The sequence below is a fragment of the Larus michahellis genome, chromosome 1 (assembly GCF_964199755.1).
Source record: "Larus michahellis chromosome 1, bLarMic1.1, whole genome shotgun sequence".
Taxonomy (NCBI): Eukaryota; Metazoa; Chordata; class Aves; order Charadriiformes; family Laridae; genus Larus; species Larus michahellis.
Genome location: NC_133896.1, coordinates 90,078,124 through 90,101,899, shown reverse-complemented (window position 1 = coordinate 90,101,899; position 23,776 = coordinate 90,078,124). Strand labels below are relative to the sequence as shown.

The 23,776-nt window shown below is 38.9% G+C and overlaps 1 protein-coding gene across 4 annotated transcripts in view; it reads right to left on the bottom strand.

Annotated features, from left to right (window-relative positions):
- The window catches only part of SCUBE1 (signal peptide, CUB domain and EGF like domain containing 1), a 211,992-nt gene that overhangs the window by 85,613 nt on the left and 102,603 nt on the right, over positions 1 to 23,776 (bottom strand). For 2 of the 4 annotated variants that reach the window (XM_074591049.1, XM_074591060.1), the window contains exons 5-7: positions 18,368 to 18,493; positions 10,318 to 10,434; positions 7,352 to 7,441 (exon numbers count right to left, since the gene is read on the bottom strand). In XM_074591049.1, the coding sequence (XP_074447150.1) occupies positions 7,352 to 7,441; positions 10,318 to 10,434; positions 18,368 to 18,493 (333 nt within the window). The remainder of the gene's footprint in view (positions 1 to 7,351; positions 7,442 to 10,317; positions 10,435 to 18,367; positions 18,494 to 23,776) is intronic. The other 2 variants (XM_074591068.1, XM_074591078.1) reach the window with 1 other exon arrangement.

The following is a 23,776-nucleotide window of genomic DNA, read 5'->3' as shown; positions in this document are numbered from 1 at the left end:
ATTAAAGGACTTCTTATGCAAAGAATGCACAGCTTCAGTAAGTTCTGCACCACAGAGTCCTGAAATCCAGAAAATGGTGTATTTCCATAGGAACTACACAACCATTGTGTCTTTTATACAGTAATTCAAGACCGAGGTTTGTCTTTGGAGAAGTTACGCACAGTGAACCACCAGAGGAGTGATCTTTGGATGACTGAAAGAATGACCAAAGAAGGTTTCCATATTGATATGATGTCATTTTACACACAGTTGGAGAAAATCACTTTAATTATGAGACTCTGGTAATTCTAGTTAACTTTGTAGATTCTGTTTTCTTGTAATCAAGAGAGAGCTGTATGTCTCTGCTGAAAAAAAAACAGTGATTCAGAGTAAGTCCTGAAATTCCTAACAAACAAAACACTGGAGGCAACAGCTTGGGTCAGGTAAGCACAATGAAATAGAAAGTCCACAAGAACAGTTACTCTATGATTTCAAAAACATAAGCCATAACACCCCCTTGCTCTTCTACCAAGTAGAACCAAGTCTTCAGTAGAAAAGATTACAACCCTCAAATTTGCAATGTGTCATAGGGAGAGGCAGAAATAAAAAGAAGACTGCATACTAGAGAAATTAGAAGAGTTTTTATCTGTTATTCACATGTATGTTTGCACAGGGCACAGATCCTTGCAAGTTAAGACCTGAGATTTTTTAGCCTTAAGATCACACAGTCCTGCACCACCAGTTCTTCTCAGCTCTGGAATCCCAAGAATTTCCAGGTGAACTAGGAGAAAGAAGGGGAGAAGGGTAGCTGACCATATGTGCATGAATGTGCATACGGACAATGCTTCTCAAGTAAGTGACCTTGCTTTCTCCTCCCATGATTATCAATATGAAGTCCACACACTGGGTGTGTGCCCTCTGTAGTCCCTATTTAATGCAAGCTACCTGAAGGAGGATCTTGATTCATCAGAAACAGGGAATGTAGAGGACAGCTCTGCAAAGACCTACATAATGCCTGGAAGCCTCTGTGAGGGGCAACTGCAGAACCAAGGATGGTGCTTCAGATGGCCTTTCTGCCTTGAACTCCTGGGGAGTATGTTCAGCTCACATCTAATGGTTCTACCTCTGCTCATTAACCATCAGGCCTGACACAATCTGTTACCTGCAGCGATAATCTGGGGTGGAAAAAGCTATAACTAAGTACCTTTCTACCACTGAGGCAATCAGATGAGGGGTGCTCCTAAAGGATCTACTCCCACACAAATAAAAGTCAAAGGATGCTTGATGTCCAGGGCGAATAAGGCAGGCTAAACCTTAGATGATTGTGCTTTAGGAAAATATACCATATGGCTGATTACTAAGCTCAGATGACTCAAGATATATAAAGTTTGGTACCACATTAGTTTCAAGTGGGTAAACCTAACGTAAGAAGAATCAGCTCCAAAGTTTAAATCTGTCTGACTATTTAATGTAACATGCTAAAATGTTTGCCTTTGCTGCAAATGTAGTAAGTCGTGACAATAAGCTCAAATTGTGGCGTTTTTTTTTTAAATATGATGTGAGCAGCTCATTAAAATCCATTGTAGGTACTGGGCTAAAAATCTTCGGAAATCAAAACAGCTTTGGCCAGGCCAGGATAAACACAGTTACCTTGGCTGATGTTTCTAGGTACCTTCTAGAGGCACACAACTGGATGAAAGAGCTGACCAGCATACAGAGAATGGCATGTCATGAAAGTGGCCAAAGCAGGACCTGCACTTGTCATCTACTAGTCTGAACTGGCTCTGGCTATCTGCTACGATGTTTGACATCCTTGGAGTTGAACTGACAGTGGAAGTACACTTTCCAAAGCAAGTGCATGTTAAGTCAAAAAAAGAGAGATGATTCTGTCCCATATAACATGCAGTGATGTTCTCTGTCATAAGCTAACCCATGGGAGAAATGCCCAAATTGCCATTTCCACAGCTCACATCTCTAGTGATTACTGCAGAGAGGTCTTAGTGGAGTGCACACTCGGCTCTCCAGGCATGTAGCTTGGCGCTCATTATAAACAGCTTGGAGGCTACGAAAAATGGAAGAGGAGCCATCTGCAGAAGCCAAATGATTCTTGCCACAACAGAGGAAAATACAGAACTAGTGAAAATACTACCTTAATCACTGGTTCTGTGTCATGACTATAGACAGACCAAAGCCCTGACTGTAAGCCACTCTTAGGAAAACAGGGATGGAATGTAATATATTACATACACATATAGGTACACATATAACATGTCCCAGCCTGGCAAAGCTGGTCCTTGTTGGTGTGATTTTCCAAATGACTTGAAGTGCTTCCTACACTACACTACAGAAACAATCTAGGCTGAGGTAAACTTTAGCAGTAACAAAGTCCAGGACAGTTCCAATGCACCCTACAGTTTATACAAGCACTTCAATTGACAGGAAAATAATTTGTAGGGATCTTGGGAGCCAGCTTCAAGGGAAGGGAAGAGAATTACATTCCTGTACCTGATGTGGGCTGCAAATAGCCTTACTGACGACACAAGAAGTCAGTGTCCAATGGCAAACCCTTACGCTGTCCTGACACACAATGAGTTGAACGTGTCCTGTGAAGCAATGAATTTCTGTGTAGAGTTTGGGTTTCTGAAGACACTTGTAGTGATGGCATTACTGCCATTTGCACCATTATCCTGGCCTTAAATATGCAAAGGAAATTACCGTGTTTCCTTAAGTTCAAGATGGGCTCAATGTCCTGTTGCTCTTTGCTATACTGAAAAGAACTTTGTAAAACTCTCTTCTTGCGACAAGAAGGAACAAACTTTATATCTTCTAGCGCCAGAGGAAGAACATTTTGTTGCCAAAGTGAGTTCTTACAGCAGTGATCTCTGGAAAGAATGGAAAAGGTGCATGGAAGGTGAGGGAGAGAAACATGGCCTTTGCAGTTGTTGTGAAGACACTTGGGTTCAAGCCCAAATGAACCTGATGCATTTGGCTACTAAAGAGCATAGGGAGGGACATGAAACACGATGAGAAATGGGTCAGGCTCACCTCTTCAAAAAGTGCTGATCAGAGGGTAAGATCTAAGAAACGCACTGGATAGAACATCATGGTTGTGTCGCTAAAGCACCTTAAAGGTTCATGCAGTCGAGTAAGGTCTGTGATGATAACAATGTAGCAAGTGACCACACTTTTAAAGACAATATAAAAAATATATAATAATTTTTTTTGATGCTAAGAGTTGATGTAAAGACTATCCAAAGAGCAAGGCATTACCTTTGAAAAGGAGATGATGACTTCTTGAGTCTGAAGTTCTTCTCAACTGAAGCACTTGAGACAGTGCTGCAGTTCTGGTTCCTCAAAGAGGAATTTTTCAGCTGCCTGTCACATCTTTGTAAGCAGTTGACTTATTTGTACTGAGGCAGCCCAGTGACATAACTGATGCTATAAAATCTATTTTTGTGTCCACAGTATCAAGCTCCATGTAAAAGAATTCCTCAGAATATCAACAGATACTGCTCTATAAAAACCCTGTAGCCTTTTCAAGCAAAAGACAGTGCCCAAGAAGAGAGTAATGCCAAGCCAGTGAGACTTGATAATTTATAATATAAATAACGATAAAGTGCTATACTACTGGATGACTCATCTTTGCAGTTGTAGACTGTGGGTCCACTGGACTTACGAATTTTATGCAGGGCTGCAATAGCAAAAAGAGATTTGGAAACTTGATACGTGAATACAAGCAGCTTCCACTGCTGAAGATGTGGCACTGGACAAAAGATTTTGCAGATATGTGTATTAGTAGGACTGAGTGGAAATTTGGTATTTCTAAAGTTGTATGCCCACACTAGAATGGTTTTCATCCAGGTAGACAGGGCATGATACATGTTACAAACTGATGCTGGATTTGGACTGAACAATATGTGAAATGCTTTAGCACACTCCTCTAATCAGGTAGGGCAGTCTCATGCTATGATGCTATGACAGGAAAAACAGTCCTGGCAAATACATTCTTGTAAAGGTAAAGGAAAGGTCTCTGTGACTGTTCCTAAGAAATACACTGAAAATATTTTCAGAAAAAAATGTGTTGTACCATACAAAACAGAGATTTGAAGATAATTTTAGGAGCTGAAGGCAGTGCTCAACTAATTGCAAGATAAACTATAGCAGATATTTAAGACCTGAAGACATTGGTTGTGCCCTGGTTTTAAATGCTTGGATCTGTGCACTTCTGCAGGATGAACGTGCACTTTCCTTCCTAATCTACAGAATGTACATGGCTCAACGTCCAGTTTATAACACGCACCACAGAACTCTGGCAGATGGCAGAACCTCACCAGAAGCCCACCTGGAGTTCAATTAAGGCTTTACTTCTTTCCACTCTGCAATGGCAACAGCCCAGGGGGAAGTGAAGAAAATGTAAATGAGCTGTATGAACAGCAATATGGCACAACATTCACTGATCCGAGAAAAGTAATTCAGTGTCATCTCTTGAATGAGAGTGCTCTTTACTCTGAATCCAAGTGTTTTTCTCTAAATAGGGGAGACAAAGGACAGCTGGAAGTCCTGGGGGTCCTTCTGAACCTTATGAAAAAAGTTGGATGAAAATTCCTAGTAATCATTGGATGGCTCTAAAGGAAAGCTTGTTGCAGATCATCAGAGAAGACCACTTTCTTGTCTGCCTCACAAGATCTAGATAAAATTGCACCTAACAGGAGGCAAGTAAGTGTATTTATCTACTTTCTCTATTTAAGATTTAGCCACATGTCACAGAATCGCACCATGACTAGGACACAGGCCCCTGTAAGAGTCAGTCTGAGCTACAGAGGTGGCCAGTCTTGCTGTAGCAAAATGACTGGCATAGACAGTCATGTCTGACAGCAGTCCTGTTCTCCTAAAGTAATCTCATGCAAGCTTATTCTTAGGCTTGGCTGATATTAAGGGTTATAAAGATCATAGTCATTTTAATAGCATGCAGCAAATGACAGGGGACTAGAAATTATCATCTTGGGGCTTGCAATTGAAAGCATCTTTCATCAGACTGCTAAAATTACATAAAGTCATCTGCTTTTCCTACTCTCCTGAGACTGCCTGCAGGAGGGTCAAAAATCACAGTCCATTTACAAAAGCTGGTAACAAAGTTTCCTGAGGAGCCTTCCAGTACTTTCTAAAACAATTGTTTAGAAAGCATCCGAAGACACATGGAATTTCATGGAAATGCTGCTACACTTCTGAAATGTAATAAGACTTCATTCAAAAAATAAATTGTGGATTTTCTGACCATCAGAAATCAGTAGAAATAAACAAGTAGAAAAGTCCCTAAGTAATAAGCTACCCACTCAGATCCCACTTACTAATTAAATTTCTTTTCAGCTCTAGTTAATGTTTTTCTAAGGAATCAGTTGTTCACACATGGCATGTCCATAAACGCTCAGCTTTTGGCTGATACCTGCTAATACAGGAGGTACTGAAGAGTTAAAAAATGTATTTTGCAAACTGTATTTCTAACTAAACCTATTTCTAGAGTCTATGTTCAGCTTGGAACTTGCAGACCTGGTGTTAACTAAGAAGCTTGTTGCTAATTGTAACTTTTAAGTCTATTTGCCTGGACTCTTGTGAGCAGTGTGAGCTTATTTTCAGGTTGGATGAATACTTTTATCAGAGGGTGAGGCAGCAACGCAGTGCACTATGTTGCTTAGTCCCTCTAAACCATATTGTATACACTGTTAGTGGCTGGGAAAACGCACCATTTACACGTAGAGGATTGGATTTTCCAGTGGTCTAGAGGCCCTTTGCACGTTTTTTGCCTGACTTCCTGTGAGACTATGGGTCTTACTGAAATTACAGCTAAAAGTGTTAATAGCACCTTTAGAAAGCAAGATGAGCTGCCTCATAGCTTTTGTTAGCTTAAATTAATTTAAACAGTGCATCATTAAACAATAGATTGATGTGGGTCGCTTGCTAGGTCTGCAAACTGATTGCAAATGAATGATCACAGATAATCTGAAAATAATACATCTAATGCCATTTCAGAGTTACAACACCGTGCCATTTCCTACACAGTACTAGTGTGCTGGCCTATGGTTAAGTGGACTGTTTGTGATGGGTGATGAGATACAAGTGATATGAAGACTTTATAAATACTGTCACCTACTGCAACTATTAGCCCAGCAATCAACTAAATATTCAAAGTGAGGCTTCTGGTCTCCTAGAGGTGGTCCTTCCAGATAGGTGTGGATGCTTACAGGGAGAGCTGAGATTGCCAAGGGCTAGCAGGACAAAGTCTGCAATGGACTCAATGGTTTTAAGAAACAGAATAGTGACCAGGAGGGAGGAGAGCAGAATCCTGTCCTGCCAAAATCTCTTCTGTGGGTGAAGAATCCTTGTCTTGTAAACAGTTCATTGGGTACATCTCACCAATGCTCACTATGTTAAAAACCTAGTGGAAATAACTATATGTGGTGAGTAGGGCATCAGAATGGAAAATACAGAGTAATAAATGACCTGAAAACCTCTAAACTGCTGGCATCATTCAGCAGTCTCTGTGCTCTTTGTCGTACGAGAAGAGTCTGGCAGGGGTCCAGTCACTCTACCCTTTCTGTTCCCAAAAGGTCATTCTCACCAATGGCCATAAATGTAACATGAAGAAGACAAGCACAAGGGTGCGCAACGGGTTAACTGAGAGCAGAAGCTAAAGAATTATCTTCATTGTTCAATGAACTTCCTCATCCCTTCCACTCTCAGGCTCCAACAACACAGAGAAACAAGCCATGCTTCAGTCTTGAAAGAAGAACATACGGAAGCTCATAGTCACTAGGGAAAGATCTTTCAGTGGTTACTAACATGGCTGCACAAAGGAAATAAATGAATTTCCAGTCATAATATTTACATTTCAATCAAAAGTACTGCAAATTTTAAGTAGGCAAATACAGTTGTTCATTTAACACCACATATGTAATAGAATATTGTTTTATATCATCATCACCATCCACTTTTAAGTCAATAGGGAGGCCTGCAACAGGAGATTTTTCAGGAACCCTACAGCAACACATACACACAAACACGCACAAATCAAATGTAAGAAGTAGCTTGCGTAAGGTAAGTAAGGTTAATGGCAAAAGCTTCTTTCTATGCAGAAGAAATTGAACATTAAAGCTGCAGCATTAGGAAAAAAAGTTTAAAAACAAGAAATGAAGTCGTACAACAGACGAGAACTTAACAAAATTGGTGACCTTTCCACACAGATGAAGTCAGGTTAAAAAAAACCAAATCAAACCAAAACCAAAGGGACCAAATGAGACCAAAAGAGAACCTCCCCCCCCACACACATACAGACAAAAGTGAGAGCACAACAAAGGAAGTGGAAGAAAAGTGTTACCCATAAGTAGCCGCCGTTTCACCCGCTTGTCCACATCAGCTACTGACGTGGCATTGTACTCAGAACTCTCAATTGCAGCCTCATCCTTCTCTAAAACACAAGTAAGGGACAAACATGGAGCAGTTGGTTAATCACAAGCCCAATTTTCCGCTGCCTAAGACAGTTTCTTGGCATGGCACAGCCAAAGCCAAGAAGCAAGGCATGAAAGCACTAAATCCCCGTTAGAGAGTTAATTCCCTTTGAGACCCCAGGAACAAATTAAAGGGTGTTTTGGGAAAGGAAGGAGAAAGAGGGGGAGGAGGAAGAATGGTCAACTATGAAGTAATTAACCACATACAGGAAGCTGGATTCCTACTGGAGAACAAGACAGCTGACATGAGTGCCCCAGAGAGGTGTTAAGGATGAAAATTAAAATTCAGGGATGCTAGTTAAACAAACTACGAAAGACAAACTGTAAAGTGATTCAGGCTAATGGTGGCACCAGGATCTGAAGGTGGCAGGCAGAAGACTGAGACAGATAGAGAGAGCTAGAAGAGTCCGGTGATGGATGGGCACGGATGCACCATAGTCTCGTACACATTGACACATCGTGAGGAGAAACCAAACAACAGCATGCAAATTAAACAAAAACAACAACAAAAATAAACAAACAACAAACCAAACAAACACAAAAAAAGATCAATTTGGGCAGTGCTGGTTGCCTGCTTGTCTATGAAACACTACTAGCTAAACATTCAATGCTAGGAAAGATGTTGCAAGAACAGGGTTTAGTAATTTTATAAGCATGCAGTAAGCAAGATGATGTCGGCAGAGGTCATTTTACAAGGTAGTCTCTGATAACCTACATGTAAGAGTGCCATACAGCATAATGAGGACTTCAGTTTGGTTATGCTTCATTAGAAATACACAGAAACAGTCACAAGTGTGGGAAGAGATGATCAGTAAGTGAAATAAAAAGAAAGATTTCTGATACAGGAGAGCAATGGAGAAGCAGCAGCTGGGTAAATAAAATGATTTATACAGAGGGAAATGCTTATTAGGAAAACAAAAACGAAAATGCAAGTGGGGACTTTCACATGCAGCAAACAAAAAAATAAAATAAAAGGATAAGTCAAGCAAACGAAGACAAAATATGTTAGACAAAGGGTCAACAAGTATTTAACTGGCAATGCAGAAGTTTGCATTCTTGCAGTGATGCCTGGAATATATACACCACTGAAGACAGCAAACACTGGAATCACTGAAGTGAGGAGGAGGAGGAGGCTGGCAGGTTTTGTTTGTGGCAACACTACATGGTTGAGTGGTAACAAGAAGTTGTTTTGTTTTGTTTTTAACAAGTTCTAGATGGGATCAGGCTGCAATAGAGGCTTTTGTTTGAGTTTTTTTTTTTTTATTTTGCTCTGTAAATAATTAATGAACGTCAGTTATCAGACAAGACAGGCAATCAGGAACCATCACCAGAAAGCAGGAATAAAAATATAAAAATAAATAAAAAAATTTCAAAGTATTCTAAGAGAAAGAACTACTTAGAGGGAAGAAAATCAGCACAGGCAGTAATATGTGACTTACATCACAAGACCAAGGAATGTAACATGGAATTGTATGTATTAAATTACAAAAATGGAAAAAAAAGTAAAAAACAGGTGCAGTGTACACAGCTTTTAAAATCATTTTTACATGCTGGACAAAATAAAACATCAATCCAAGGATACTAGTGAACGCTAATAAATAGAAGATCAATTATCCATTCAGTAAAACCTGCTCTCAAGGTCCTCGCTCTTGCAAATTCTCTGCACGTGGAACTACCACAGGCTTCAGGGAGGTTGCTTAAACAGAGGGACTGTATGATGGAGCCCTCTGCGTTACTCAAAAGTACTAGCTGAGAGATCCCGTAAGCCGAGACATGGCTTGTGCATACAGCAAGGCAGAGTCAAGCGCTGAACCTTGTTCAGCTCTACCTCTGCCAGCATAACCCTCACCCTACCACACAATTTGTGCAATCAATCAGACCCATCAGGAGCGAGCGAGGCTCTGGGCAGCCACCGAGTTTTATGCCATGGATCTGACTAAGGGATCACTGAAGATAACTGACAGATTTCCACGGGTTTCAAGTGCTCTGTCTTGCAGTATTGATAAAGGAGAGAAAAGGTGATAAATATGTGTCCATTCTTTTTTAATCTCAGGAAATTACTAGGAATTTGTAAGAATTTGAAATTAAACAGACAAAAAAAAGGCAACGTGACCACGATGCTAATGAAAACCATTATCAATTTTAGGTTCTGATCTGTCAGTAAGAATTTCCAGATTTTAACTTGTAGTACGCAAAAATATCCTTTTTTTCTTAAAAAAAAAAAAGCAGAGTGCAAAGAAATGGTGGTAAGCAAATAATATATTCTATAATCATAAATGTCTGCATAGCATCTCCCAAGATGCTCCATCTCTTGAACGGCTTTTTCCTACTGAAAATCTGAGTGAAAACTTATTCACTATAAGTGCTGTACTTTTTAGAAGCATAAAACATACAACAGGGAAGAAAGCACATCAGGATAATTAATTTTCCCCAATAACAGCTTAGAAAAGAGGATAATTTTCCTCACTTTGCTTACGCAAGGAAGTCTTGACTCATGAAAGTGAACAGAAGAGCTGAACTTCCATTCCTAATTATGAATGTTCTACACCTTTTTACTTCAAAAATTATTAGAGTTATGAAAAGACATAAAAGTTGCAAAGGAGTAACAAAGGGATACTTCATTAACAAACATTTTGACAAAATATGCACAAATGCTTCTCTCTCTGTATAGCATGAACGTAGCTACTATGGCCAGGAACTGCTTGTTACAGACTTCTCTCAGCAATGGTGCTAAACGCCTGTGAGATACAAACACACACGCGCACACACACACACACGTGCACATATATATTCTATGACGAATATGAAATAAAATGCACTGCATAGAAGTACTTACCAATGCAGGTTCGGCCATCTGAATGTAGGGCATACTTCTGATGACAACCACACACAGGACCAGTATCTGTGTCATCACAGGTGTGTTGGCAGCCTCCATTCCCATAGTTACAGGTTACTAGTTAAGCCCCAAATGAATGTGTATATATGTATATATAAATAAAATGACAATGAAACCAATTAGTCTTGAGGGCCTTGCAGAATACAGAAGAGCAGTAACAAATGAAGACATAAGGCAACATCATATTTGTAATTGCAATTATTTGCATTTCTTATTCTTTCTGACCCCACTTATCTTAGCCACGTTCCTGTCTCACACCCTATTCTTAATGCATGCAGTGAAGAAACAAAGACAAAGATAAAAAGTAGCACTTTTCACCCAGTCTGTTTGTATTCATAATTTTACTATGACTGGTTAGCTTCCTGAAAGTTTCGTATCTGTGATGTATACGGCATGAAGAAATGAGCAGTCTACTAATACAGACATATATTTCCAAGTCTACAGACAGCATTTCCCTTTTCTTTCCCCTTCACTTTCTAAGTGGAGGAAGCAGAGACCAAACAGCAAGAATAGAACCACATAACTCTTGACATCTATTATTTCAAGCACTGGTCCTCCTAGAGTAGAAGGAGGTGTAAAAATAAAACAGGAAACATGTTTTGGGTTTTTTTTTCCCTTTTCTTCTCTGAAACAAGAAATACATGGTTGTTATGGCCATGCAGTGCACTGGCTTCAACTAGGAAAGAAACACTGGAGATGTCACTTTCACTTCCAAGCATACAGTGCAAAATGGCTTTTAGCAATTAAAATGTCCTCCAGTGAAAAAATACCAAACATACATTACAGCAAACATTTTTTGTGACAGGTAGAGTTTTGAAGTTTACATGAATTAACAGATCAGATTCGATTTCCTTTGACACATGCTGGATTTAATTTCTGGATTTAATTAAGACAACCCAGTTTTTAAATATTAAGCTGGCTAGCACCATTAACAATGCCTCTCATTTGCCTCTCTTCCATTTAATCCTTTGCAGTTGCATAGCTTGATGCTGAATAACACAATTCTGATCTGACTGAATTCTGAATTCAATCTACTGTCTTTATATACAGGTAATTTGGAGCAGGTTCTTTATTGGTATATACATACTGGCAGGTACAGGAGAAATCCAATATACCATTATTCAGTGATATCATACTCATAATTCCAGAGGACTTCAATGTTTTGAAATCTTACAGTAATTTAAATAATGACTCCTATTAATCAGAAGGAACTTCCTCAGATTGGTCCTAGCAGAATTTTCCTTCTAGATTAGATAGTTTATAGACGAGCCAGGGTAGCAAATTGCGATGTACAGTAAACCAAGATAATAGTTAACAGGATTTTAAAATCATATATCTAAATCTAATCTGAGGTTCTATCTAATCCAATAGGGCTAAACTCATATAATTTCCCACTGACCTCAGTGACGCTGCTTTAATGCTAGCTTCTTAAAATGGAGTAGACTGGAATTTTCAGTCACAGTAACTAGAACTGAAATATCCCACCTCTGGTGTGAGTGTCCCAGTGCTGTAATAGTCATGCCACTCTCAATAATCACTGAAGTATTTCACTTAAAATAGAACAGTTCTAAGAAAAGCAACTGAGGGAGACTGCCACAGCATACCCAACAGAATTCCCATTAAAACTTTTGCCAGCGTCGGAACTGCAAGTTTATACCTGCAGTCTCTGAAGTCTGGCAAAGATCACAACAGGAATTGTCCGTTTCCCAAGTGTGTACAGACCAGAGGCCACGACAGGTGCAAGCATCCTTGGTCCTTCACGTGGTACAATTTGAATAAAATCCTTGTGTTCAGAGATAGTCTCGTCACCTAGTGGTAAGAACAATCCCTGAGAAGAGGGCCTGCCTAGATTCCCAGCTCTCTTCCTGGGAATATCACTGTTCTATCAAAATGTAAAGAATGCTAATGAGAAAGATGGAGAGCAACACGGTCCACATTCCCTTATTGGAGATTGACAGTTTGGGCACTAGGTTGGAAAATGGGAATTGTGGGTTCAGTCCCACCAGACAGAGGAGGGAACTGAACTCACATACCCCAAGTCATGAGAATCCTAAACTTGTAAGGAAATACATTTAAAAAGCCCCCTAAGCAACAACTAGCATCAGGTATTCTTTCTCCTTCTCTAGTTTTATAATTCAACTATGAAGTTCTTTTTGTGAAAAAATACATGAAGCAAACTATTCTGCTTTGCATCAAACGGAAGCAACATTTTACTTCCTTCAATATGCAATAATATTTTAGCTTTTATTTTTTATGTAAACCAAAAAAATTAAAATTTTATGCCAATTCTCCACTCTTAAACCTCCCACCTTGTTGATGCAGCCATGCTGAAAAATCCTTTCCTTGCTCAACACTATGCCTGTCCTCATTCACCTCTCTTCTTTTTACCCATTCTTTGATTTGCAGTTTTTTTGGGTTAGTCTTTTTCATGTGTCTCTCTCTCTACGCCACATTATGTGTGCAAGGACAACTTCTTGGTTAATCTGGAGGAAGACGAAATACTGGTTTGGATCTTAGCTGAGAGCTAGTGGAACAGAGAGAAATTGTTTGAATGGGCTGGCTACAGCCTGGCTGCAAGCGTGAGTTCTCTTGTGGCCAGCTGTGCCTGGGATGTGATCAAGCAGGGGCAGTAAGCGGTGTAGAAGGCAGCTGCTCGCAATCGGCACAGTATTGGGCGCACAGTAGCAGAGCTAATCCAGGATAAAGTAATTTCTGCCTACCTATCCTCCCCGCTTTCTTGACCCCGTATGCCTCTTGGACCGCACGGAGGTTCATTCAATGTTTCTAACCCTGTTGGACTGCTGTGCCATCACAAACTAACTTAAAGGTGTTGTTTATGTCAGATGTTTAAATACATTTCTAGCCAACAGTGTTTTTATTGAGGATTTTAAAGTGCAACCAGCAACAAAGTGTATATTTGAAACAACTTGACTGCAGTGGTTATTTTTGGCATTCCTTGCTGAAAGTCTCTGCTGGCAGAGATGAAAATATCTTAACACGGTTTCTCTGATCCGTGTAATATGAGGGACTTTTCCTTACTATATTTGTCTATGAAAATTCGCAATAAACTAATGGGTTTTATAGTAAATGCTGCAGAATCACACACTTCTTTTATAGTTTCCCTGAATAGTAAAGTTACTGGTTCTTGTTCTACCCAGTCAAGGAACACAGAAGTAGGTCAATACCTTTTCCTGTCTCTTACAAATATTAGTAAATCACGTTTTTGAAGGATTTGAATTTCTGTCTAGACCACTATTTATTTATTTATTTATTCGTTCATTCATTTATTATTTATTTTAAGCAACTTGAGCCACAATTCTGGAGCTTGACAGCTCTGCAGGTGAAATTGGTACAAAAACCAGTTGTAAAATATGTCATTTCAATTTCCTTCCAGCCTTAATTCTGTGGCAGTGACATACTGAGAAGTTTCTCTCGCTTAGAGGAAGAAAACCAAAATTTTTTAAAAGCAAAAGGACATCCAGATCTACTCCATTTTTGTCAGAAAGCATTAAAGCAAAATTAATGAGAAATCTCAAAGTTTCAGTTTGGCTGAGCTGAGCTGAGCTAAGCATTCCTGAGACACAGTTTTGCATGTGGGACAGGGCTCACGTCCATAGAAATATATGGACTGGTCTTCAAATGACATTTTGATGATGAAAGATAAGAAAAAACTGTCAGGAAGAGGAATGGCATCTTAAAGAACAAAAGGCATTTTAGTGTATTTATTCCACTAAATAATGATATTGATGTTCCACGCTAAAACCCTCAGAAGACAGAAAATACCAGAATTCAACCTCACTCTACAGGCTAAATCCTGCTTTCGGTGCTTCTCTGAACTCTCATAGAATCCTTTTTCTGAACTTTTCCATATGACATGCCCACAACAAGGAGTATTTGAAAACATATGGCCAAATATTAAATCCAGCATTAGTACTCACTAACCGAAAAAATCCTCTAAGATAACGATGTTCTGAATCTTGACTGCATGTGGACTGAAATACATATTACGGCCTAGACGCCACGGAATTTGCAACAAGATAGATCTTTTGGTTTTGTAGTATTGCTTTCTGCAACAGTTCAAACCAGCACATTGTAACTCCACATAAATCAAAAATTGCATTGTTTTTTAACTAAATTGGCCCTTAAATGTACAATTTATATAAACAGATCTTTCTATATGCATGCAAAATTGCTTGCATTATTTATTCTAGAGTGGTCTTACATTTTTGACATTCTGGAGATCTTTGTACTGACAGCAAATAGCTTCATGAGAACATTGTCAGCAGAAGGTGAAAAGCTGCCACTTGGCTTAGGTGGGATGGCATTGTGCTGTAAACATACCAGGCGTGATTTTTAGAATTACTTAGCACTAGCCCTCCTGCTCACTTAGATCATTATTATCGGAGGGGGCAGATAGAAATAGCTGTAGTTAAGGTTATCCAGCATTTTTCATTAAAAGATTCAGCTTTCACTTGTTTATAACTGTCAGAATTATTTCTTTTAGGTTGCAACTTGCAGGCATGCGTATCTGCTTTAGGTTTCCTCTTGCTTTTTCAAGTTCCAGCTAAACCGATCCAGCTAATAACGAGATTAAGAAAAAATGTCTTGGTTTGTTCATGCTTGGAGAAAAAACCCTTCAGTCTATCAAAAATTTCTCATGCAATCAAGCTCAGGAGCAGGATCTTAAAAACTACCAGAGATACAGATATAGAAAGGGGAGGTAATTTCCTATGTTTTTCCACTGTAATCTGGAAGCAAATTCACTATTCCTAAATCTCTTCTTTCTGCTGCCAGCAAGAATCTAAGAAAGTCACTGACAAAGCGTATTCTTCTTCTAATGGCTTGTGTACACAGAAGACGGTAGTTTACTGCTGCTATGGATCTAAAGAATGCAGCTCTTCTGAGGAATTATGTATGGATCTGTATGATTCTGCTTGGCATATTTCTAGATAACCTCTTGAGGTCCCTTCCAGCATCAATGCTTCTGTGTTTTCCTAGCGTAGTGGGCAAGGTGTTTTTTCTTTTGTAACTGAGAAATTGCATGTTTAAAATTTACACTAAGAAACCATTAAGGTTGCAATATTAAGCACTCAAAAACTAGAAATACCAGACTTCTGGTACACAGACTTATTGTATCATAATAACCATCCTCAATGACAAATGCTGAAAACACTCCCGTCTTTATCAGTGCACAGTGGAGTTGGGGAAAGTCAGCTCTGTGGAAATAGCTGGAGAATCTTGTCTCAGTTGCTGCAGAATGAGTAGTAAATCAGAAAGGGACTGTCAAGAAAGGATGGTCTTGTTCAGACAGTGAATAGAGCCCTAAAAAACTCTAATCTGCCTCTGCCACGGAATTCCTACTTAGGGCTTGGCAAGTCACTTGAATCACATCTATTACAAGTTAATAATACTATATTCCTTTCTCCATGGCATTTGCAACTACAGCTGGAGCCACTGGGAGCTTGGCTTTGATCATACTAAAGCGCTATAAATGCTGAGCTGGGTTCTGGGTGTTTCTTGTTAATCACCTATCACTACTAAATGACTTTGACATTAACATCTTTATATTCACTTCCCATTTGTAAAATAGGCAAACCAATACTTTTTAACTTGACAAGAATGTTCTAAAAATACATTATCAGTGCCTACAAAGAACTTGGATATTACAGTAATGAGTATCATGGGAAAATCCATGAGGAAATTAAAAATTTTATGTTCACAACAGGGTTTAAATAGTGTGCCACTGGAAAGGCATGACATTGAATTATGGAGAGGAAGCTATTGAACAAAAGCCTGTTTAATGGGCACTGACCATCATATACACTGAATGAAACAAGACACCAATAGTGGCTGCCTTATTAATATGTGGTGCTATGATCAGATGATATGTAATCATGTGATTAGGATGCAATGACAATCTTGTAATGCATGCAAAAAAAGCGGATAGCTCCCCCCCATTTTTTATGCTTTCTAACTTATCTTAACATTATTTTCTCCTCTGAGGAAGACATCTCATTACTAGTGGACTTGGGCGAATACATCTGAAAATGTCTCCTAGTATGCTGATTCAATTGCAAACTGGCTGATAAAAATTCACTTTGCGAGGTACTGGTTCTCTGCCACTTGTTCACATAAAAAACCAGAGAAGCAAGCTCTGAAAAACCCTGAAAGGAACAGTCTCCTGGAGGGACCATGACAAATCAGAATAATTGAGAGGGATATAGTTATATACTAGGGGTATATGAGACCCTACCAGTCCCTGGTGTACAGGGCTACAGACCCAGTCTGGTCTGACAAGGAGCAAGTGTTTCTTTTTCAGCTCTTCAACATAGCTGTACTCAGTACTTGCAAAGCTGCAGCTCAAGATTTAAGCCAATTTCACTGAAATGATTAGCTGTGAAAGGGTTTTTTTAAAAATGAAGATTTGGTTTCAGAATTAGACCTTTATAAATAGCCTGGTGTAATCTCACAATTATTGTCCCAGGCTATCTGGCTACAGCTTTATACTTCTTTGCATTTGGAAGGGCTAGAAGTGCAGTTATTTTTAATAAGACTCTGGAACATATTTTGCAGAATGTGTTGTGGGTTTAGGGGTCGGTGTACTCTGCAACCTCCACGGTCTTGAAAAACTCAGCATCCCTACTTAGAGGTCTGTCAGCAAAAGTTCATTATACTTCCAACTACAATTTGCAAACCATAGGGCACAGAATAAATCAAAGTTTTTTCCTCTATTAAACCTTGAGGCATTTAGAAATATTGCTCTAGAAAAGGCTCTGAACCTCTTATCACCATCTCACTTTGAAAAAGGATAATGTAATTCCTAAGGAATGTACAAATTTGTGGAAACAAATAATAAACAACATGATGTGGCTCCGATGTAGCTCCGATGTAGCTGGTGCTGCACCGTAATTAACAGCACGCAATGTTCACTTCTCATAAACATTGAGAATGAAAATTACCATAAAGGCAATTTCTGTCCATGCTTTTGCCTTTGGCCCTGTGTAGCCTCCTTATATTGAGGAGCAATCAGGCTGTACAATATCCTGTGGCATTTCTTGATGATATTCAAAGGTGACTTTGTACTTGGGAGCTAGTATCATCTAAGCATGTTTGTACAGTGCAGATCTCAGGAAGAAAAAAAGCTAAAATGGGAGAAAGGCTATCACAAAAATACCGGCCCCGTGCCTAGCACAAAACATATTTCATGTTGTTTTATTGCACTTCCTTTTTTTTGTCTCTCACAAAGCTACCAAGTAAGAAAGCAAGCTATTGGAGTCAGATCTAACACTCACTGAAGCCATGAGAAAGACTCCCATGCAATTCGGAAGCTTTCAGCTGATGGTGCTGAGCTACAGAGGGTCAATTATTTTGACCTGTACAGAACAATTTCCAATTTTGTGGGCTACTGAATATCTGTATCTTTTGCATCCCAGCTTCGAGAAGACATTACTTGGCGTTTTTCTTTGAAGAACAGGATACATGATACAGCTACATGTTTTCCAAGTAATAACAAGAAAAGTAGACTGTGTACAGTGGAATCAGGACTAGAGCAAACATTTCTATCCTTTAAAAAAGAGGAATTAACACTCTTAATTTGATAGCTCTAGTGAGTTTATCATTAAATCCATTAGTAGATTTATCAATGCATGTATCATTGTGGGCCTTCAAAATACTGCAAGCCAGAATCCTCTATGCTTTATTTGTTTTGCTTTACAAGGAAAGCCCAGATTAAATTGAGCCCTCGCTTTTCTGCATTCATAGGAAAGTAGAAAAGTTGTTACCATTTTGCTAACAGAATCGCTGACAACATTCTGTTATTCAATCCCTATTACCCATCCCCAAGTACACCTTCTACAGCAAAAACCACATTATTAAAATTACAAATCACCTTTGGCCAAAACAAAGTTGATTTCTTGGCTTCTGGAAAATAACAACAACGAAGAAAATAAGACATTTTGGGGCATTTGAAATTTAATCTTCATCTACCTACATTTGCAGTCCTTCTGGTTTTTGGCAAGTTCAAAGCCAGGCCTACATTCACAGGCAACCCCACCTTTGGGCGTCTCCCGGCAGATGTGTGCACACCCATGATCTTTGTTCATACAGTTCATACCCTCTGTAAAGAAAAGAAAGAAAAATGGAAAATATTAGTACTGAAATAAAATCACAAATAATTATACACATCCAGTCCCCCCATAATTTTAATTGTAATTTTTATTTTGCACGTGGGCTGTGTTCCACAAGGCAAAAGAACACAGCTAAAAAGAGGTATACAATTAACAAAACAGTGTAATAAAGGACAAACATCCTCTGGGGCAAATATAACAAGTACTACCGTGGAATATAGGATGTCTCTGCTGCACGTAGAAACCCAGGATTTGTGATTTCCCTATTCCATATCCATATTCTAATCTTTCATGAAAATATCATGGACTTAAAGGATACTCCAGGAAGTTGTCTGTCCCACAGGTGATTATCAGAGTTGAATAACTGCGCTCACTGTTATTTTTCCCTTGTATAAATTTAATGGTTGCTACTGTCTGGTGCATTTTTATTTACCTGTTAACGTGCTTTATATTTTCTAACACACAAAATCTACCAAAGATTATATCTGAGCATTTTTGCTTAGATCTGTTTCTTCGATATTTGTTATACATCTCAATTATCTGTGTCATCTACCATAAGCGCAGCCCACCTGCAACAAACTTACTACCACTTTTCTCTTTGACTATATTAAACAAAACATACCAGCTGTTCAACAAATGTCCGAGCGCCATGGGTGGACTCCTGTTCAGGTTTATGCCAAGGAGCGGTATCAACCAGCTTTCTCTTAATCATCACAGGGCCAATTTTAGCTTTCTAAACCATGTAAGTGATTTAGATACTGAATGCGCCGTATGCTCTTAGAGGCTTTCATTACCGTGTTAATTTAAATCCCACATATTCACAGAAATCTTGAACTCAGTCCTTATGGGTCAGCATCTAGCATTCCTTGTGTGAAGGAAGGCTAGCTACATTTGCATTACAAAGCCTTCCCAGACTTCCCCTTGGATATCTGACCTGGAAAGGAGAGACAAATTCTCTCAGAGTACACTGACAGAATTCACAGCGTAACTCAGCTTACAACCATGAAAACAGCATGTATTCCCCAAAACACCGGTGCATGCAACATCAGTGTAGACTCAGCAGCTCATCTGTCACTTTTTAACATGGCTATTCCTACCTATTCTAGGCTAATTTCTCGAAACGACTCCAGTGTAAAATGTTCAACTAAAAACCCACAGTAACAATGTACTGTAAATAAATGATTTTTCAGGGCTGTTGCAAAGTTTTTGCTTCCAAAAGTGGAAACAATCACTGCCCTCCCTTTTTTATTCTTACAGAAATTACAAGAATGTACCTGCTACCTCTGGCATCTACACACACTGCCTTTAGGGTGAGGCTGGTCTCACACTGTCGAATACTTCAAGTGTCAAGGCTTTATGATGAATTTGAGCAAAAGCTTTTCTGCATACAAAAGAGTTTTTAATTGAACACAAATTACCGTATGAGACAGCTACTAAGAAACTTTGTGTACAAAATTCTGAGGAGGAAACACTACAGAAAGTCAGTCAGAGGTTCCCTCAGGTTGACAGAAGCTAACAGCTTCAGAAGCTATTTGCACTGTTTGACTTTACCTCAGAAAGGTTTATATTAGCAGAGCAATGAAAAACACACATCACCAGTCCGAGTGGGTATTTTTGTTCATCTCTCCTACAAAAAATATCAGGATCTTAAATCTCACCGCCTAGAAAACCAACGTTATAGACAACAGATGTATTTCTTCCAAATTCCCCTTTGTGTTAGCCTTGATGAGTCTAAAAACTTGCCAAAGCACAAAAAAAAAATATTCTCTGTAAATTGCAGCCTGGATAACAGATGCTACTAGAAGATATAATACATACGATACTATACTATACTATACCATACCATACCATCCTATACATCTAAGAGAGGTATGAATGTTTTGTTTGTCTGAACAGATATAAGAAACCTGGGAACGACCTTATTGAAGCTTTTGAGGCATTTTATAATCTCTTTCTCCCCACTTCTCCCAACAAAGGATTTCAGACACAATGTGTTTGACAAACTGCATTCCTGCACACTACGCTATGTTCAGAAAAGGATCTGGGAAAGATAACACATGCCTGATTGAGTCACACGGCTGAGGCAATGAGAAGAGAGGAATTAGATAGATGAAAGAAGATATTTAATGGCCCAGAAGTGTAATGAAGCAAGTGATTTTCAGTGTTTACTTACAGATACTGAATATCTGCCATTGTTAAAATCACTTGGGAAGACAGAAATTGTGCACTGCTAAAAACATTGGGAGAAATCGACGATCAGAATTATTACATTTTGAAACAAAAGTGAAAGAGAAAGCATAATTTTATGCTGGTATTTGTGTGTAAGACAACAATATTTCAGCTACTGTATTAATCATTTCAGTTGTTGTATTCATCAGACAGTTGAAGCTGCAGAAAAACTAGTTCAGTTCCATGGTTAGCTGGAGGAGAACACCATATAAATCTCCTAAGCCTGAAAACGATTATTTCAGAAAGTGTAAGTTTTTTTGGTGACATAAGAGACCATTATTATTCAGTCAAGAGCAGGAACACATCCACATTGAAACTTCCCATTTATATTTTAGTATTTTTCAAAATCCCTAAGAATTAAATTACAAAAAAATCCTAAACAAAACTTAAGTTTAGGCCTGAAAAAATATTTAAGTAAAATGTCAGCAAATAGATGCTTTGGTTTGTTTAAAAATGTAATCTAAAACAAATTTGTGTTAATTTGCAAATAGTTTTCATCATTCCAAATTTTATTTTTTCAGCAAATGCAGTATTTGGCCAGACATCTTCTATATCAATCAACATACACAGATGATTTATGAATCATTGTTGATACATAAGATGTACTTTTTTTGCAAGCTGATTCTTCAGACAATACTGAACAACCTTTTACGATATAACATATAAATCACACTAAAATACACAAAAATATGCTAAATGCCTTCCTAATACTAGTTTAATTGCTACAAAAATTCACATAAATGGGAGAGAAAAATACTCCTAAAATAACTTTGTTCAGTATTCCCTTTTGCAGGATGTGGTCCAAACTCTAAAACGAACTAGAAATACATAAAACACCTCACACATATTTTCTTATACTGGAGCTGGATGGAGTGCACTGCTGGTAGCAAAATCACTGGTCTGCTGACTGCACACCACCCTGCTATCAGAGAAGTAGTAAAACGTCTGACTTATCATCTTCCCTCCCTATCACCTCCTGAGAAACAAAGTCTTGCCTTATTTTAGTTAATGTTTAGCAGCCACCTAATGCGCACATACTTTTTACGTAAGGAGACAAGAGTGTGAATAACAGCATGGGAAAAATTCCCCTGATGTGAAAGGGGGATGTTTCTTAAGCATTTCAGTGCTGGCCTTGGCGTTCAGCCCCCCATGCCCAGGACAAAGGGAGACCCAAAGGGGAGGCGGGCAGTGGGCTTCCAGACCTGCTGGCACTGCCATGCGCAGGCAGCCAGGAGGCTCCTCTCCCCAGTGATGGGCAGGGCACAGCTCCTGCAAAAATGCTGTGTTCCCTCCGGGGGTTTTTCACCGTAAGCCCCAGCTCAGCAGAGGGGCCCCAGCACCAAGAGGAGCGCCCTGTGCTTCACCTGTTGCTCCTTCCTAGAGCCAACTAATGTAATGCAGAACCAGGGAAGAGAGGGGAAACATCTACGGAATTATTCTAGGCCGTTTCCAAGACAGTACATGCCCACAGCAGTGCTACATCAGTATGTTGCACAGCCTCGGCAAAATGTCAGGCAATGGATCTTCCACCTGAGCCTTAACCAGAAAGTATTTGCAGAACAACATCTTCTACTACAGAGCCTTGTGGCCCCCCTTTCTCCCGTTGTGTGAGCAACTGCATCACTCCGGTTTTGAAGCCACCTAATGTGCACATTAGGTGCTTCTCTTGTTTCTTTGCAGGGATCTGTGTGTCCCAGCTTCTAGAACTGATGTGACTGTGGGTCAAGGGAAAAACTAAACGTTGATAAAAGAGAAGTCTGTACACCAAAAAATCCTTACTTTATTGTCATGACACCAAAATGTCCAACATTGAAAGGTTCTAGGTTTTTCACGTTAACTGTTAATAAAAGCAGTATCTCAATTACATATGCTGCTACTCCAGCTAGTCTCTAAAGCCTAGCGCAAAAATGGGTGCATGTTGTCTTTGGAAGTGCTGGCAGACAGTGAAATAAACTTTTCAAACACAGACATACTCTCAGCAAATTCACCTTACAAAGACAGCAAAACAGAATCCAGTGAAAAGTATATTATAAACAGGAAGAGAAATGCCACTTAAGAAAGGAAAACACTAATCTAATTAAACTAAATCCTCTCTCAGCGTTTTAGATATGACTTGAGAAACTCTCTCCTGTTGCATTCCTGAATTTTTTCTGACTTCCAGTTACAAAAGATTGTTCATTGGAGAGTGGCGGACATTGCTAGATGACCCACAATTCACATTCATTTTTATTGCTGGCCTAGGAGAGATTTGGGCGTCAGTCTACTACATTAATCCAGTCTGCCATCTAGTTATCACAAATCTCTTAATAGTGCTGCTCTGGAAAATGTTCGGTCTGATACAATGACCTCTCCATTGTATTATGCTCTAAAAATGTTTTCAGCTCACTGGCTCTGAAAGTGCTTAAATCAGGCTGACTGTGACAACTAATGTACTGATCAGCCATTATTTTCATTAACATTGCCTGTTCTCATCTTAATTAAGACTTCTAGCAATTATTTTACTCTGTGGTAAAGATAAATAAAGGTAAATATATGCTTACATTATCCTCTATGTTGTCAGTATTTCACTTACTCTGTATTTATATTGTTGCTATTTTTTATAACTTCCAAATAAACACGCTGATTCCAAACACAATCTGCAAAAGACTAGCTTAAATTGCACCAAGGATATAGTAATAACTTCTAAGATATAGTAATAACTTCTAGAATATTGTCAGAGTATATGTGTTTGAATGTGGTAAGAAAATACAAGGAAATCTTGATCTTAACCCATATATACATACTAACATGGACGGCAGCATACGCATCACTTATACTCAATCCCCAAAACTACATAATTGGATTCTCCTTTTTGTCAATAAGTTAATTTTAGCACTACGTACACAGTGAAATCTCTTATGACAGTTTCACACTTATTTAATTACAAAAATGAATCTTATAAAAAACACTGTAGGCTTGATTTAAGAAATTCATACAACACACGTAATTTGTATCATTCTGTTCTAGTAACTTCTAGAAGAGCTAAAAGACATTAAATATAAGTT